The sequence below is a fragment of the Giraffa tippelskirchi genome, chromosome 10 (assembly GCF_054371585.1).
Source record: "Giraffa tippelskirchi isolate mGirTip1 chromosome 10, T2T-mGirTip1v1.2.pri, whole genome shotgun sequence".
Taxonomy (NCBI): domain Eukaryota; kingdom Metazoa; phylum Chordata; class Mammalia; order Artiodactyla; family Giraffidae; genus Giraffa; species Giraffa tippelskirchi.
Window position 1 is genome coordinate 114126789 of NC_137284.1, and position 18183 is coordinate 114144971.

The window sequence follows — 18183 nt, forward strand, 5'->3', positions numbered from 1 at the left end:
AGCCTCATTCTCCGGGAGAGCCTGGCATTTGCGGGTTCCCGCCTGGGACAGGGATGTATCAGGGTTTGGGGGGATTACCGGAACTGTTGGGGAGGAGGAAGGAAAAACAGAAGATGGAAGCGACCGATGCCGCCTGCCCGCCCTCGCCGCCAGGGAAGAGGGCTAATGAGAAACACACTCTTGCAGGCACAATGTTCACACGTGAATTTAATTACCCCTTTTTAGGAGTCGCCTCTTTCTGTTCGGGTTGGGGGTAGGTTTGTTTGTTGTTGTTGTTTCCCAATTAACATACAGGCCGAGGCCTTTTAATTTACCTCTGAAGGACTCTAAGGAGTAAGAAATACCTTCCTCAATTTGGCCAAGCTAAGAAATCGGATTAAAAGTCAATGCCCTGTGCCCCTCCCTGTTTTAATTTCTAGCCCTGGACTTGATCTGCAGCCCCGAGTTTGGGGCCTTGTAACTGCCGAGCCGTGGGTCGGGTGGCTAACCTAGGCGAGTCCGGGATAGTGGCCAGAAAGGAAAGAGCCCAGAAGGACTCATACAGGGGCCCAGAGGCTAACCGCTCCGGTACCGGCTTCCCAGCTACTAGCGCCAAGGGGTCTCTTACGCGGAGCTGCTTTTTCGCCCGCGAACTCGCCTTTCATTGATCCTGCCTCGTGTTTTTTCGCAGCTCGGGTTCAGGGAATGCGACGAGGCTTGCAGAGCTCAGCGTTAGAGCCTCCAAGGTCGGAACACACGGCTGGGACGCCTGTTGGGTCCGCCGGGGATGTGGATACTGATTCCGGCGGACCGCGGAGCGGGGCGCGCTGGTTGTGCGTGTTCGCGGGGATGGAGCCGAGCGCGCGGCACAATCAGGTCCTCCAATCCATCGCCCCAAGGAGGACTGGCCGTTCTCTCCCCGGCCGCTTCTCGGTGGGGCCCTCGCTGGAGGCTCAGCGGCGGTTTGGGGAGCTGCCCGGGCGCCCTGCGCTCCAGTCGGCCAGATGCCGGGGGCAGTTCACAATTGGTGTTGCCTTCTCGGTGGCCTGTCCCTGTCCAGCGCGCTCTGGCAGGGTTGCTGGTGGCTCAGTCTGGGACGGATACTGCGTTGAATTTGACTTTTCTCGACCAGCCCCGGATAAACTCGCATCTCTAGGGACCGCAAGGATTATTTACAGGGAGCTCGCCAACCAAACACAACAGTCTAATTTAACCTTTCCAAGTCCTCGTAAATTTTTACAGCTGGGAGTCACGAGGAGGCAAACGAATCTGTTGGTCGTTCCCAACTTCCCACCAGCCTGTGTGGCTTCTGAAACAATAACTCCTTATGAAATATCATAAATATAGATTTAAATACAGTAGAGCGAGAATGCGATTTGGCTGCCTTTTTATGGCTTCAATTATTGTCTAATTTTATGTGAGAGGCTCTGTTGGCCGAACTCGCGCGCGGGACCCGCGTCTTGCTGATGGCGTGATTAATTGTGATATAAAATAGTCCGCTTAAGAAGTGTGTGTCTGGTGGTGGCGGTGGGAGGGGAGGGAGTACAGAGGCAAGGCCAGATTTGATCTTTTAATCTTCGTTGGCCACAATTAAAACAAACCCGATCGCGGAGCGCCACGATCCCTTTGCATAAAAACATATGGCTTTTGCTATAAAAATTATGACTGCAAAACACCGGGCCATTAATAGCGTGCGGAGTGATTTACGCGTTATTGTTCTGCCTGGCGGGCACGTGACGCGCGCGGCCAATGGGGGCGCGGGCGCCGGCAACTTATTAGGTGACTGTACTCCCCCCGCCCGGTGCCACCAAGTTGTTACATGAAATCTGCAGTTTCATAATTTCCGCGGGTCGGGCCGGGCCGGCCGGGCGCGGGGCACGGCGATGGCCACCACCGGGGCCCTTGGCAACTACTACGTGGACTCATTCCTGCTGGGCGCCGATGCCGCGGATGAGCTGGGCGCGGGCCGCTATGCGCCGGGAGCCTTGGGCCAGCCCCCCAGGCAGGCCGCGGCGCTGGCCGAGCACCCCGACTTCAGCCCTTGCAGCTTCCAGTCCAAGGCAGCGGTGTTTGGCGCCTCGTGGAACCCGGTGCACGCGGCGGGCGCCAACGCGGTGCCCGCGGCCGTTTATCACCACCATCACCACCACCCCTACGTGCACCCCCAGGCGCCCGTGGCGGCGGCGGCGCCGGACGGCAGGTACATGCGCTCCTGGCTGGAGCCCACGCCCGGCGCGCTCTCCTTCGCGGGCTTGCCCTCCAGCCGGCCTTATGGCATTAAACCTGAACCGCTGTCGGCCAGAAGGGGTGACTGTCCCACGCTTGACACTCACACTTTGTCCCTGACTGACTATGCTTGTGGTTCTCCTCCAGTTGATAGAGAAAAACAGCCCAGCGAAGGCGCCTTCTCCGAAAACAATCCTGAGAATGAGAGCGGCGGAGACAAGCCCCCCATCGATCCCAGTAAGTGTCTCCTCCTTCCAGGCCGGCCACCGCCTCCACGCCGGCCACCCGGATCTGCCGGCCCTCCAGCTTTCTCCGGAGCCTGCCTTCGCCTTCGCTGGGAGCCTCCTGAGCAAAGGCCGGGAGCCAGAAGTTGCTGTTTGGGAAGCCTCCTCGGATGGGGCCCCCTAAGTCCAGAAAGCAGTGACAAGCCGGCCCGCCGGGCTTCGGGGGAGGGGAGGCGGCGGCTGCCTGGAGAGGGGGCGGGGCAGGCGCTTCGGGACGACCCGAGACCTGGTGACCCTCTCCTTGGCTTGCCTGGGACCAAGACAGAGATACTCTGGGCGAGATTCTTCGAAAGCGACGCGTCAGAGAAAGCCTTTTGTGCGGCTAGATTGTCCGGAAGCGGCGGTAGCAACTGCAGCCCGGGCAGCCTGACCCGGGACGCTGGGGAAGACGGCCGATTCTCTCCACTTCTTGCTTCAGCCAGTGGCGGCGTAAACCCTGCCCAAGATGCGGCTGCAGGCGACTGGGACGCGAGAGTCCCCGTGCTAGATTATTGAAATAAACTGGAGAAGTGATCAACGGCCTTGGGGTGCCTAGGGGCGCCATACCGGCCTGGCCAGCTCCCACGGCCTTCCAGGGAGGTCAAAATAAGGAATGGGGAGAGTAGATGGAAAGGTGGGAAGGAAAGAGAGCCAGTGAGAGGGAGAATAGACTATTAAGCTTGCTAAGGAACACAGGGCAGCGTGGTTTCCTCCTGTGTGGCAAGAAAGAGATCTGTTTGCAAACTTCACTTCTTACACAACGTGTGGAGAGTGGGAGGAAGCAGAGGAGGGAAAGGAGGATAGAGGAGGAGAAAGGAGGGTCTGGGGTGTGGGGGGGAGCCGAGGTTTTCTGGCGTGCAATTGTAAGTGACCATCCCTGCGTCTGTCTGCCAGGGTTCCATTGTATCCGAGGCTTGGCTGCCTTCCCTAACCAGTTCAGCAGCGTCCTGCACTTTGGCTGAAGACCCCAGGAGTTTTCCTAGCCCCCAGCGGAGTGGGGTGGGTGTGCTTATTCGCCTCCTAAATCCCTCCTCTCTGTCCCCCACCCGCAGGTAACCCGGCTGCCAACTGGCTCCACGCTCGCTCCACGCGGAAGAAACGCTGCCCCTATACAAAACACCAAACGCTGGAACTGGAGAAGGAATTTCTGTTCAACATGTACCTCACCCGGGACCGCAGGTACGAGGTGGCCCGACTGCTCAACCTTACGGAGAGGCAGGTCAAGATCTGGTTCCAGAACCGCAGGATGAAAATGAAGAAAATCAACAAGGACCGAGCAAAAGACGAGTGATGCGACTCGAGTTCATTTAGAAAAGAGAGAGTGAGCTAGAGAGAAAGAATTGCCCGTCCCCTACTCCTACCCCCACCCCACCCCACCCCACCCCACCCCACCCCACCCCAGCTTCCACCACCCCACACAAGGCGGTTGGAAACTCCAGGCCTCATGTCCTAGGCAAACTCTGCTCATGCTGGTTCCTTGGCCTGCCACTTTGATGGAGGAGGTATTGTAAGCTTTCCATTTTCTAAAAGATTAAAAAAAAAAAAAAGGCGGAGGCATTAGCGATGACGGTTCTATGTGCTAGCTTGTATATGTTTAAAAAAAAAATCTACCTGTTCCTGACTTCAAACAAACAAACAAAAAAACTACCTTTTTATAATGCACAACTATGACGGCGGGCTGTATAGTTTTTAGACTGTGTGTAGTTAATTTAATTTGCTCTTTGTGTGGCAGAGCGATCTGCCCAGATACTTGAATACTGTGTTTTATTGTGGTAATTATGTTTTGTGACTCAAACTTCTGTGATGGGTGACGCACCCGTTGTGATTGTGAAAGCTAGAATTCGATTTGAACTCAGGTTGTTTATGAGGGGAGAAAGCAGTTGCATAGAGTATAGCTCTGTAGTGGAATATGTCTTCTGTGTAACTAGGCTGTTAACCTTTGATTGTATACTAGCTGTAAAGATTTCCCAGTGACATAAAATTTTAAAACAAGAAAAGAAAGAAAGTGTTCTACAGGATGCATAGATTCATGGTTTTCTCCAGTTTTGAAATGCAGACATTTTAGTTTCTACATGCTCTCTAGACCGTTCTTGTCCATTGTATATATATAATCCACATATTAAAGAAGAACAAGCTTGAATATTGTTTTTGCACCAAACAGTGAGGAAATTTGGAGCTATACATATGTGCAGATGGTTACTACCTATGGTTTACATTTAATTTTAATTGGGGGAAAAATGAATGCTTATTGTAATGGAGTTAATTTTATTGATAATAAATTATACACTATGAAACCGCCATTGGGCTACTGTAGATTTGTATCCTTGATGAAGCTGGGATTTCCATCAGGCTGAACGCACACTGTATATTTTGCAATAGTTACCTCAAGGCCTACTGACCAAATCGTTGTGTTGAAATGATATTTAACTTTTTGCCAATAAAATATGATTCTTTTCTAATTTTTGCGGGTCAGCTCTTTGCACCTTCTTCTCCGGGGCAGTGGAGCCTGGGTAGTCTGGAGTGGCAGACTGGCTGAAATGAAGGAGGACAGAGCTCAGTTGTGTCTCTGGCTTGGGAGCCTGAACCTGCAGCAGCCAGACCCAGGCGGCCCTCCGCTCTGCCTCCCCCGCCGGCTGCCTGGCGACTGCAGGCAGAGAGCAGAGGAAGGGGGGACAACAAGGGGCGGAGAGGCCCTGCTGCCGGCTTTGTGTCCGGTTTCGGGACTGCGGGGAGGCTTCAGAGAAGTTGGCCGGGCTGGGGTGTCGCTTACAGCTGTCCAGTGGCTGAGAATGGCCATTCTTTCGTCTTGGCGCCCCGAGAATTCACCAAACCCAGGTCCACCGTGACTGGAGGGGGGCCTGGATCTTTCCTGGCGGGGTGGGTGGGGGGAGCTGGGAGGGCGGTGGCAGGACCGAGAGCTGCCTCCTAAGGCCTCTACCAGGAGGTAATCTGAAGCCCGGCCGCCCCAAGGTGGCCGCCGGTATGGACAGTTGGCGGCTCCCAGGGGACTTGATTTTGCCTGCGCCCCCGCACCCCGCACCCCGCATCCTGCCAGGCCGGCCCGCCCCGCACACCTCTCCCAAGCACAGGTCCTGACAGAGGCAAAGCCGAGGCAACCGACCAGCCCCAAGCGCCATAAAAGAAAATGAGGGCTGTTACCGTTTATGGGGTGTAAAGGGCTGCGGGGGGAACGGCCACAACTTCGGAGGCCCGAGCGCCTTCTAGATGTGGCGGAGGGTTCAGCCTCCTACCCCACTTTTCTTTACTCGCCTCCCCGCCCCCCCCCCCACGCCCTCGACTTCTGCAAAGTTATATGTGTTTGGGCGCGGAAAAGGGAAACGGGGACAACGGAGGATGGAGCGTCCGCTCACTCCCACCCCCCACCCTGCCGCCAGGTTGGGACGCCCTCTGTTGTTGCAGACAGAGGAAACTTCAAAGAATGGGCAGTGAGGGTATGCCATAAAGGCCGGGTCTGCGAACTGTCTGGAATTCGGCCCTTAATGGATTTACAGCTGTCCAGCCCCAATTAAGATTTTCCACCAAAGCCCTTTCATTTGTTGGCTCTGTCTGTCGCCGATAAAGCAGCTGCGGAAACAGCTCTCTTTTTTATGGGCACTGCCCTCTCGGCAGCGTAGATTCCGGGCTCCGTGCAGACCCCCCGGGGATGGGCCCTTGCCCGGCTTGGAAAATGGTACCCTCGACCCGCGGCGGCTGCTGACGAAGTTCAGGCTGGGCGGCTGGGTTGCAGTATCAACTCGAGACCAGCAGATGGCAGTATGGCTCCACGCAAGAGGCACTCGCGCCGCCATCTCCCGCCGCCGCGACCCCGGGAAGTTCCTAAGATGTCGACTTCATGCAAGCTCTTCTGGAATGGGAGCCCCAGATTTGAGCGAACAGCGGTCGTATATTTTCGGTGCCGCTTACGCCTGGCCAGAAGCCTCGCTGGGAAACAAAAAAAGCAAGCGGCGGGGTCTCGCCTGACCTGCACAGTTCGCGTCCTCTTCTCTCCCCATCCTGGGCGGGGGCCTAGCGCTGCGGTGCTGCCGCTGTTCCGAGGCTGCGGGGCGGTAGCTCCAGTCGCGGGGACCGATCTAGGGTAACCGTTCCCACCCTGGGACAGGCCTCGGGGCCTCACGACTCTCGCAGAACGCGACCGACCGGCGGACAGACACCAGGACTAAGGCCTACAGCCCGTGGACCTGGTGACCCTCCAGAGGGCGCGCAGAGGGCATATACAGTGGCCAAGGGTCCTGTGGCGACCCGAGAGACCCCCCGAAGGCTGCGTCCCGGTGCAAGGAGAGTCAGCACTCGCAGGCGAACCAGGACCCCGGGACTCGGCCGCCTTAAAAACGTCACGGTACAATCAGGCGGCTGAGAATTGGGCGTAAAGGCATTCTTGCTGTCTAGTGTGGGTCTGGAAGGATGGGGAATCCCGGGACCCGGACGAGGAACTGCTTTGGTTATTCTAAAATACATGATATTTGAAATAATTATATTTACATCCCAGCTCAGGACAGGAGTTCACGTGGTGAAAGCCGCCCTTGCTTTCTCTCGCCTTCGAATTTCCTGGGTAGTGGAGGCACCAAGGCTACTCTGGCGTCCTTCCCCTGCTTAAGAGGCGAGGACGGGGAGGGAGGGAACCCCAATCCCCTTGGAGCCTACTCTCGACCCTGGGTAGGGATATACGCCTCAGACCCTTCCAGGAGGAGGCCCGGGTACGGTCCTGCGTTTTCGAGGATCAGCCCCGGGTGCAGAATGGTTTCAGAAGGAAAATGCAAAAGCAAACAGGGAACCCCTCCGAAGCACTCCTGAGCCCTGTGAACACGCCACGCGGTGCGTTTATTTGGGTTGTAATAATCTCTGCCAAGCCCACAAAATGTTTACAACCTACATCTCGGCGCTGTACACGCTGTAAAACCCGGGTCTACGTTTTTTTGGCTGACATCTCTCCTGGGTGTCTCTATCCGTGTGTCTCTCTCCCCTCTCCTTTCTGTTTATATACACACGTTGGTTATTACAGACACACGCCTTCATTGTATTTCCTTACTTAATACATAAAATTTCACAGCCTTTGGTGAAAGGGGTTTTATAGCTTCCCCAAGAGTCGCCAGTGGCCGTGTCTCCAAGCCGCAGATACAGAGCTCGATTTTATGTAACTTTAAATAAACGGCGAAGGAGCAGATCGGTGGTTACCAGTCACGGAGGCCCCACGTAGGTGCAAGCCTGTGGGGAACTCAGAGGCCTCGTGGACTGCCCTGGGCAAGGCCTCTCGCCCTTGGCCGGCGGGTGTCCGGGAGGGCGCAGACAGGACCCCGCGTCCGCCGGAGCGCCTCTGCACTAGCCATGGATGAATCGGTGTCCGCGTCGCGATGGAAGACTGCGCATTGGGTGCATAAGAGGCGCACAACCCGAGCGCGGGGTGCGGGTGGCAACGTTTTATAGAAGCAAATCTTCCGCCACCGGACTCCTGGCAGGCTCCATTCACTGCCCCAGAGCTGGGTTTACCTTCTTAGCTGGATTTCAATACTGAGGACCGTTTGGTAAAGAGAAGCAGGGGAAACACTTTGCTAGGTAGGTAGGACCCCAGCTCCAGGAAAGCCCTAGGAAAAGGTCTTTATCTAAAGACGACTCGGCTGATAAGAAACCCGCCTTCACATGGCCTGCTTCAGGTTCAGCGTCAACGAGTATTTGTGTGAATATTATCACATTTAATCCAGCGCATGTGTGTCTGTTCGGCCAAATAAATAGAAAGCCGGAGGCTCGAGAACACGCGTTTAAAGAGGCCATATTGAAAGCCTGGTCTTGTCTGGCTTTTCCGTTTTAAAACCCCGCTGCGGAAGGCAAGAGAGGAGAGAGCAGCTCAGAAACGAAAGGGAGGTTTCAGCATCCGTGGGGCTCGGCCCGGCTGGCTGACTTGAGCCCAGAGAGACCGAGGCCTTGCTGGCAGTATCTGTATCCTCTTCGGCCCAGGAGGAGGATCAGTGCGTTCTGCCAGGACGGCTTGGACCTGCTCCCGACAAAACTCGGGCAGGGATGAGCTTGTGGCACGGGCTCCCAGACCTCTTGGCTGGGAACGGGCCCTTTCCTGCGCTCCCAGAAATCGCTCCCCCTCGGTCTGTCCGGTCGCCCCGCTAGGGCAGGTTCTACTACAAACGCCATAGCTGTCGGTTGCTCCAGCCCAGAAGTCTAGACAGACGGCGGCGGCGGGGCCGGTCTTTCTCTTTGCATCTTGCTCTGTGTCACCCGAGGAACAATTTATTGGCCTAAAGCTGTCTAATTCCGCTTCTTTGATCTCCTAGCCTTCTTGTTTGTTTGGTCTTTCTTTAATTTTCTTAGGTTTTTATTTCCTGCCAGAAAGTAATGCTATTTGGAATATTTGGTTTTTTTCATTCCTACCAGTCTTACCCCCTGCATTCCCCAACGGGGACACACTGTCATCCCGGTCCTCCATAAAGGGCATCCCTGGATATTGCCACATCATGGCCCCTGCGCCCCCAGGGGAAACCACCAGGCACCCACCTGCTCAGACAGCCCCCTCTTGCCCACCTATGCCTCAGGCAGTCCACTAGGCCAGAGCTGGGACTCCGTTTTCAACCAAGCGTGAACCCTCCTGTCACCTTTTGTGCTTCTGGGACCCCCTGAGAGCGAGCGGTGAACGGGGACAGCCTGAACCCTCTGAAAGTGATGGGAAGTGCTTTGTACACAAGGAATCAAACTCTATAACTCAGAGGAGAATTTCCGGGGCAATTCCATTGTGAGGTCGGGTTTATGATGTGCAATCGAGCTGAGCAGTAAAAGGCGTACTGACCCGGCCGCTGGGCTTCCATCGCAGTCTGGGCAGTTTATGAGGCATTTAGGGGAAGGGTCGCCCCACCACCCTCTAGGGTGCTCCAACCCTGCGCCGGAGATTGGAGGCTTGGGAAAGTAAGGTCTTAGAGTGGGGGCCCTGGGTGGGAGTGAGTGAGACTACTTTGTGCTCCAGTCTTGGAAAAGTAAAGCCAGTCTTTGGAAAGGTGAAGCCGCCAGAGCTGGGTGCCTTTTGGAAAAGGTCTGAAAGGGGGGGAGGGGTCTCCCCTTTTGTTTGGGGGTCTCCAAAAGAAATGAAGAAACATAGGGGTTGTGGTCCCCAGGCCCCTGGGGCCTCTCTCCTCTCCAAACTGGCTCTAAAGCATGTTTGGCTCCCAGGCATCTGGGCCCAGGAGAAGGTAGCTGAGGCCCAGGGATGTCCCCAGTGAAGACTACCAGAAACCTTATAGTAACATTGGCACCTGGAAAGGTGTGGGCCTGAGGTCCCAACAAGCTGGGGGAAAGAGATTTGGTTCCCTTTGAGCGAAGAGGAACCAAGAGTTGTAGGGAGGGCAAAAGAGTGTCCACCCATTTCTTCGGCTGCCAGAGGCCAGCCAGGTGCCCAGGAGAGAAGGTACAGAGCCTGCCCGGCCAGCGGTGTTCGGGAGGAGGAGGGAAACTTCGTGTTAATAAATCTGCTGGCAAATGAGGCTCATTAATAGATAAATATTTCACTGTTTCCTTTAGGCGGATAAACAGTGCGCCACCGATTAAGGAAAGGAAGCTGGGAGACCTTGACTTTATTCCAACAACATGGTTCCAGTCTGCGGTGGCCTTCTTGCTGCAGCTGAAAGCGACGCTGCGCCGGCCCCATCTGGATCGGAGTCTAAGTCGGCCTCTGGCCCACTGGACTTGGGAGGGGGACATAGGCAAAGAGTCGATTTGCCCAGAGCTGAGGCTTGTCCGCTTGGCCACCCAGTAGAGGGCCGGTACTTGGGAGCGCAGAGACCCTCCGTGGGTTGGGTGAGTGGGCAGAAAAGAGGGGCAGGGAGGACCCGCCAGCTTGGTCCAGCGTCCGGGAATAAGCAAGGAAGGGACTGCGCTCAGCCGGTTCCACGCGGCCTCTGCCGGCCAGGGGTCCGGGCTGGCGGCGCGCGGAGCCTCCACGCGGCGCCTCGGGAGTCCTTTTCCCGCGGGATGCGCCAGGCCTGCTGGGCGCGGACAGATTCGTTGGCCACATATTTGAGCCTCTTTCCCTTCCATTCTAGGCTGCCGCGGGCCCAGCCGAGCGAGACCACCTGTGAGGGCGGCTGAGATTGGCGGAGGCGGTCATGTGGGCGGTCACGTGCTGCCGCGAGCTCCGTCCAAAAGAAAATGGGGTTTGGTGTAAATCTGGGGGTGTAATGTTATCATATATCACGCTACCTCGTAAAACCGACACTGAAAGCTGCCGGACAACAAATCACAGGTCAAAATTATGAGTTCTTCGTATTATGTGAACGCGCTTTTTAGCAAATATACGGCGGGGGCTTCTCTGTTCCAAAATGCCGAGCCGACTTCTTGCTCCTTTGCGCCCAACTCGCAGAGAAGCGGCTACGGGGCGGCCGCTGGCGCCTTCCCTTCGACCGTACCGGGCTTGTACAATGTTAACAGCCCCCTCTATCAGAACCCCTTCGCGTCTGGCTACAGCCTGGGTGCCGACGCCTACGGCAACCTGCCCTGCGCTTCTTACGACCAAAACATCCCGGGGCTCTGCAGTGACCTCGCCAAAGGCGCCTGCGACAAGGCAGACGAAGGCGCGCTGCACGGCTCGGCAGAGGCCAATTTCCGCATTTATCCTTGGATGCGGTCTTCAGGTAAGCGCAGCCGCTAGGCGGGCCGGGTGGGCGGGTGGACTGGGAGCTGGGAGCGCCGGGCTGGGGGGCGCGGAGCGCTGAACGAGGCGGCTGCGAGCCGGCGGCCCCGTGACTCCCGGCGGCGCTGCCTTTCTGGTTTTAATTAGAGCCGAGGCGCCATAGCAGGGAGAGCTCCTAGCATTGTATGTAAATGAGGCTCATAAAACTTTTTATGGCCCAATTAATGGGTTCGATCCTCGTAAATTTATTTAACTCCATTTGCCTTGGAATCTCAACATTAAGTTGGTTTGTTCGCTATTTTCCTATCCTCTCTCTTTCTCCCTCCCTTTCTTCTCTCTCCCTCCTTTTCCTTTCAGCCTGGCTTTTCTTCTCAAAAACAGGGAGAGCCAAACCCTTTAGGGTCCCTCACGCGCCCCTGTGCCAGGGGCCATTTAAAGGCAGAGGGGGATGGATGGGTTGGAGTGGAGATAGAGAGCCCAGTGCCCTAGGAAGGTCCGGGGATGGGGGAGCGGGCTGCTGGGGAGGAAAGGCGCCCTTGGAGTGAGGGCCGCCGGAGAGGGTGACCCACTTGCCTAGCTAGGCGGAGAAGCGGCTGGCTCGCCTTTGAATGGCAAAAGCGCAGCGTCTCCCACTTGCCCACACTCTATATTTACAATTTCCCTTTGTCAGGGGGAAGCAGGACATTGTGGAAGCCTAGCCGGCTGGAAAGAGCGGTTGTAAAGTTGGGATTCTGAGCCTTCCCCCCTCACAGAGCTGCCTGCGCGTCTGGCACCGCAGTCGGGGTCTTCCGCTAACACTCCCGCTCCTCCCCCAGCTCAGGTTGGGGGCTCAGGGAGGAGGGGAACTCGGACCTGGGTCAGGGCTCGGAGGGAGGTGCGCGCTCCTGGATGGCAGCCCGGTTGATGCCCTGGCCTGTGTCCCTGTCGGCTTGTCTGTCCTTGTGTCCATGTGTCCATGTGTCCATGTGTCTGCTCGCAGGGCCAGACCGAAAGCGGGGCCGCCAGACCTACACGCGCTACCAGACGCTGGAGCTGGAGAAGGAGTTCCACTTCAACCGCTACCTGACGCGGCGCCGCCGCATCGAGATCGCCCACGCGCTCTGCCTCACCGAGCGCCAGATCAAGATCTGGTTCCAGAACCGCCGCATGAAGTGGAAGAAAGAGCATAAGGAGGAGGGTCCGGCCGCTTCCGGCGCCCCCGAGGGTGCTGCGCCCGCCGCCTCTGCAGCCGCCGCCGCCACCGCCGCCGCGGACAAGGCCGACGAGGAGGACGACGACGAGGAGGACGACGAAGAGGACGAGGAGGAGGAGGAATGAGGGGCCTGGCTGCACCAGACAGTCTGGAAAGCGTCTTTAGAGACTGATTTTATTTACAAAAGTGGAAAAAAAATAAAAAGAAAATGTTAAAAAAAAACCCCACTTCCCAACCTGCACCCAATCTACCCCATTACCCACTGCAGCTTCCAATTTTTTTTTGGACTGAGCAGTCACCAGACTGGGTCCCGTTGGGGATCCCCTCTGCCTCTGAGGACCCCCAACAGACACCCCCAACCCCAGGCCGACCAGCTCTGCGCTGGCACGGTTAAAATACTACCTAGCACAGGTCTCCTCCGGGAGAGGCACTCCCAAACTACCTATGGGCCCAGCCCCAGAGGGCCTCCACTCCCAGGAAGCCCAGAAGTGTCCCAACACTGTCAGACCCCCAGCACCTCCCCTAGTACCGGCAAGGACCTGATTCTCAGTACTACCTACTCGCCCCAAACTACCTATTTTGTGCTCGCTGGCTCGCCTGCTACCTAGTGCCGAACCCGCCCCCCTCCTCGGCCAGGCCTCTGCTGCTTCCGGCTAGTAGCCTTTGGGGTCCCTGAGGCTGTGCTGAGAAGGCGCTGGGATCCGGGGACCAGGGCATTGGCTTCTATTTAAATGGAAAAATAATATATTTATTCCAAAGCATTCTAAGTGCTTCAATCTAGAATCCCTCCTTCTTTGGTCTGGGCACCTCGTGTTCAGGCCCATCATCCCCTCCTTCTGGAGCATTCCCAAGCTACCTGCCTGGGCCTCTGGGTTCGCTTCTGCTTAGTAGGACTACAGAGATGCTCCCAGCCTCCCTGTCCCTCCCCTGGCTCCTGTGTCCTACTGTCCAGCCATGTTGAATATGTGTACCCTGACTTTTCCTACAAAGGCAAATATTGTATATTTGAACACGATTTTTTTTTTTTTTGTCATTTATATAGTCTTGGAGCTCATCTGTAAGGCAATGTCCTGACTTGGGAAGGATGCGTTAATGGGGTGACTTTGTAGCATGGTGTGTTGTCTTGAGCTAACTCTATAGCCGGTGAGGGGACTGATGCCCTCCCCAGCGCCCTTGATCTCCTGTGTTGTCCTGTGTCCCCCTCATCCCTCTCAGCTCTAGCCTGGGCTTCCAGGAACGGGAAGGTACATTTTCCTACACTTCCCATCTTGCCCAGTTAACAGTGTTTTATGTAACAGAAAAATAAAGATGCTTGATGACAAAGAACTGTGGACTGCTTTATCTGGGAGTTACAGTGTGCTGGGGAAGAGAGGGTGAAGCATGACTGGAGAGCAAGCCCTGGCTAGGTGTGTATAGCCAAAGGGGCTTTGGGACAGCAAAAATGGAAGGACGGATAGGGTTCAAGTGCTGGGTGTCATCTATTAGTGTGTATGCCTGTTGAATCCCTTTCGCGTGGATTGCTATGGAGATTTCTATAACTGTATGTACCTCTTTGTGTGTGTATTTTTGTGAGTCCACAATTGTATGTATTTCTGTGTCCATAATTGTGTGCACACATTTCTGTGTGTCCATAATTGTACATGTACATTTCTCTGTGTGGAGAGTTTTGCCTGGTTTGGGTGTGTATACAAACACCTTCCAGATCCCTTTAAAACGGAAATCTTCGATTGATACATTATAGTCTATTCTATGAACCTCCCCCAAACCCTGCCTGGATTCCACGAAAGAATCGCAAGTCCACCCTTTCCTCTAAGGTTATAGAGTGGGTTCCGAAAGTTATGTCATCCTGCGACTGATTCCGAACTCCCCAGGAGCCCTGAACCGGGCCCCGGGAAAGGACGCGGGATTCAGGTCCTCTGATGCCGCCCCCAGCCCCACATTCAGGAAAAGCGAGGTGGCCCCAGAACCCAGTACTGAAGCTGAGGGGTAGGAAGGGGCACTGCCCGCAGACCCCGCTGCGAAACCCTGGCAGGGGCGTCTGGATGCGAAAAATGAGGTGCTGGGGCTGGGGAAGGGGCGAGGGGCGGTGGGGATAGCGCAGAACAGTGGCAGCTCGGCGGGCGAAGACCTCGACTCCCCTTTCCTACTTGGGTTGGACCCGCTTCTTATTACTCTTTTAATAAACCCCCGGCACAACTGGGTCTGTAAAACCTGCGGCCCCAAGTCGGGCCGCCTCGGTGGTAAGATGGCGCCGGTGTAGGAGCTGCCTCCTCTTAGTGATGGGGAAAGGGTCATAAATCCGTTGTTGTTTATGAAAATTTACAACTTTGCAATACAACTTTATGAGTTGTTCGGCCCTTCCATTGGCCGCTGTCGGTCATGTGGATGGGAACCGTGAACATGAACTTTTTTATAATTTCCCTTGCGAGAATAGAGCCGCATTCTTTTGCTCCGCTCCGTCCTGCCTGCTTCGGAGCTCAGCCTTCCAGCCAGGCTCGGCTGTGCTTTGTCCAGCGATGGCGAGCGAGACGAGGCCCCGGCCCGGCCCGGCCCGGCCGCTCCCACTAGAGGTGGGATGTGCCCAGATCCCGGCGCCGAGGCGGCCGCTTTGCAACTCGCAACCTGGCTAATTTCCTGCGTCCTCTAGCACCACGAAGGACAATTCGTCTCCACGGGCTGCCCAAGCGACAGCTGTCAGAGGGACTGGAGCTTCTGGGAACCGCCATCTGAAGGTGAGACACGTGGAGAGATAGGAGCAAAGGTGGTGAGAAGTCAGCGGGCGCCGGCGGCATTGGGAGAGGGCACCCCAGGGCGGCACTGAAAGGGGGCAGACCTAACCCTTTCCCACCCCCTCACCCGTTCACACACGCACCCCCCCATCACACACCACAGTTCCCACACGCCAACACACACATACACACACATACACCCTCCCTCCCTCTCCTTTCCCGTGCGTGCTCACCTTGGCAGTCAGTGCCCTCCTTCCTTCCGTGCCTTAGCTCCCTGGCACGGGGCAGCAGCAAGCCCTGAGGGCTTCTCTCCCCCCTTCCCCAGCGACCTCGCAGAGCCCCCAAAAGGAAGTGACCCTGCACCCTGCGTTCCCCACCAGCCTCCTGGGTTTGGAATTTTTTTCATTCATGACACAATTGGCAGGATTGAATCCCCCCAATAACTGGAGACAGTTCGCGTTCCCGAGGTGGGAAGATGGTAAGAAAGGAGGGCAAAGTGACTTCATCGACAGACGTTTTTTTTATCACAGTACGTTCTATTCCTTGGGAAGTGGTTTCTAGAGAGTAAAGGTAGAATAAGCGAAAAACCGAAAACTTACTAATTCAGCCAGAGTCCTCTGCTGAGTGCCTGCTTCGCTTCGCGTGGTTTTCCGATGAGAGAGATGTCTGGAGCGCGCGGGGAGAGGGAACAGGTTCGTGGGTGGAATTCTGTGTTGAAGGAGAGGATGGGGTTAATTGTTGGGTGTTGCTTGGCGGGAAGTTTCGGTGCAGAGGATGTAGTGGTGTTATTGTGAGTGGCAGGGGCCGCAGCTAAGGTTGAAGGAAGGACACAAACCGAGTCTAGGCGATAGGGGGACACCCGCCCCCCCCCAACCACCTCGGCGCAAAGGGCTGACTGGCGACCGCGCTCCCCATCTCCCGAGAGAGCCGGGAGAGGACTGTGCAGCCGCCTGGGAGGAGGCGCGGAGGGTGCGGCGGGCGTGGGCTTGAAGGAGAGCGGTGTCGCAGAGCTGACTTGGCCTAGGTGAACCTCGGCCAGATTTGTCCCAGTAGCTTCCTGGGACAGCGAAATGACCCTGCAGTTCTGGGCCCGAGTTCTTTTTGTTTGTTTGGTTGGTTGCTTGGTTTTTGGTGGTTATTGTTTTCCCCACCTTAAGATGAAGCCTTGGTATGCATTCGATACTTGAGAAGGGTCTGTGGACTTTGGGGACTTCCACCCGCGCCGGGGGTGGAGCGGGATGCGCTGGGGCGGATAAAGCGACGTATTTGCATCGCGGGGCCGTGGGCTGCCCGACTGCGGCTGCCGCGGGCAGATAATTTATTGCGACCGCGCCGGGCGCTCGCTGCTGCCACGCTGTGGCCGTCTCCGGAACCGATGCCAATCGCAGCCCCGCGTCGCGCAGCCTGGCGCGACTGCTGCGCGGGCCCCTCAGAGATTTCCAAGCAACCCTAGGAGAGGGGGGCGAGGGAGGAACTGAAGGGCGGCCTCCCGGGGCCTGACTGGCCGGGAACCTCCCCCCCCTTGACCGCCCTTGACGGGAGCTGGACGCCCGACTAGACTCGGGTCCTGCTCCCACCCAGCAACCATGGAGACTGGTCGCACAGGCCGCCTGGCACGTCATGGCTGCTTCTCTCCAAACTGAGCGTTCCAAGGCGCCCCGGGGGCGCATGCTGGTTCGGGAAACGCGCCCGCTTTGGGATTTAGAAATTGGAGCTATCACTCGTAGTCCTGGGGCCTGCAGGCCTGGCTGGCTCTGAGGGCTGGCTATGGCAAGGGAGGCGTGCTTTGGCTCCACGCGAGGGCCTGTGACAGGCAGAGGCCGCACCTGTGTGCTATGGGCTCTGGCCTGGGCCAGCGAGCCCAGTGGACGCGGGGGCCCTCAAGGAGCGGGCCCGCCCCCTCCCCACCGCACGACAGCAGGCCTCCCTCCACACCCGCGGAGGTCGAGGAGCTCAGTGGGCAGCCTAGGGAAAGGGCGAAGTGTGAGGCTCTGCTCACCATCCCGTCCGCCTTGAAGAGCAGCTGAAAGGTAAGTGGGTTTTCCATGTGGCTTTGACCGAGGAAAGAGCCCTGGTGGCCATTCTCACCTTCCCAGGAGAGGCTCCCTCCAGCGTCTGGGGCTTCTATTCTTGCCTGAAAGGAGCCCGCGCTCTCTCTCTCTGTCTCTCTGTCTCTCTCTCTCTCTATATATATATATATATATATATGCAGCTAATGCTGGTTGGAGAAATAAATTGGGCAGCTGCCAACATGATATGTATCAGCCTTGGCTAACACCTAGAGATTTCAGTATAATATATTTTTTCCATGTTAGTGCCTATAGAAGCTAGAAATACGCTGTTTTCACTGTTGGCTGAGAGATCAAATATTTTGTTGACTGAGACAATGATTAGATCGAGAATCCAGGTCAAACCATAACAGATACTAACAATAGTAGTAAATTGCCCCCAGCCCCAACACTATATGGAACCTAGAGGAATAAAGCAGAAATGATAAATATAAACATTTATCAACATCTCCAAATGATTATTTTCATCTTAATAACTTGCTTGAAGTCACTGTCATCTGATGGCATTGTTTAAAGAACAACTCAAACATTTTCTTCTAACACAGGTTTAAAAAAAAATCCCTTTAAAAATTTCGACTCTCGAGTTTTAATTTTCACCTATCAGATCCTTTCCCTAAAGAAATTCGAGGGCAAGTTAAAATTATATCCTCTCCTACCAGGCCCTTATTTATATATGCAAAAGAGAAACTTTCCCAGGTTCAATTGATTGGGGCGCAGGCGGAAGGATTCTGGGTGCAGCCCCCATTCAGTGGGCAGCAGCTGATTTCAAGGATGCACCATAGTCTCTGGGGAGGCCAATCAGAGCCCAGTCTTTTCTCAAATATTTTTCCTTGGGGGAAGTGAGGGGGAAACATTGAAAAGCAAGGAAGAGATTAAGGAAGTCGTTGCCAGATTCCTAGGGGGCCCTTGCCACCACCACCCCCAAGTTCTGAGGCCCATCAGCCTGCATTCACCAGTTTTACAGATCTTATAAACACCCTCCGGAAATTCAACCAAATCATATAAATAAGTCTTTCTTCAAGCTCCACAGAATTGAGGACTTTAAAGCTAATTCAAGGGTTTTACAAGCCTAACAAATACAGTT

The 18183-nt window shown here is 55.7% G+C and overlaps 2 protein-coding genes across 4 annotated transcripts; both read left to right on the plus strand.

The window, feature by feature from the left end:
- Positions 1-1782: 1782 nt before the first annotated feature.
- Positions 1783-4927, plus strand: HOXA9 (homeobox A9). 3 transcript variants are annotated; one of them, XR_014067394.1, is made up of 2 exons: positions 1783-3102; positions 3521-4927. XR_014067394.1 is itself a non-coding variant. In XM_081536327.1 (2 exons), exons 1-2 carry the CDS (start codon positions 1863-1865, stop codon positions 3757-3759), a joined length of 819 nt encoding a protein of 272 aa, XP_081392453.1. In that variant the 5' UTR covers positions 1783-1862; the 3' UTR covers positions 3760-4927. The 3 variants fall into 3 exon arrangements, 1 of the variants encoding a protein (XP_081392453.1); XR_014067395.1 differs by having other exon boundaries at positions 1783-3068; XM_081536327.1 differs by having other exon boundaries at positions 1783-2442.
- A 5677-nt stretch (positions 4928-10604) lies between these two features.
- Positions 10605-13624, plus strand: HOXA7 (homeobox A7). Its single transcript, XM_081536335.1, has 2 exons — positions 10605-11110; positions 12089-13624. Exons 1-2 carry the CDS (start codon positions 10732-10734, stop codon positions 12424-12426), a joined length of 717 nt encoding a protein of 238 aa, XP_081392461.1. The 5' UTR covers positions 10605-10731; the 3' UTR covers positions 12427-13624.
- Positions 13625-18183: the final 4559 nt, after the last annotated feature.

What these genes read in the sequence shown, in the direction of transcription:
- HOXA9 (XM_081536327.1), top strand. Translation starts at nt 1,863, where the DNA reads ATGGCCACCACCGGGGCCCTTGGCAACTACTACGTGGACTCATTCCTG. An exon ending in CAAGCCCCCCATCGATCCCA is followed by an intron (nt 2,443 to 3,520) that starts GTAAGTGTCTCC and finishes CCCCACCCGCAG; the next exon opens with GTAACCCGGCTGCCAACTGG.
- HOXA7 (XM_081536335.1), top strand. Translation starts at nt 10,732, where the DNA reads ATGAGTTCTTCGTATTATGTGAACGCGCTTTTTAGCAAATATACGGCG. An exon ending in TCCTTGGATGCGGTCTTCAG is followed by an intron (nt 11,111 to 12,088) that starts GTAAGCGCAGCC and finishes GTCTGCTCGCAG; the next exon opens with GGCCAGACCGAAAGCGGGGC.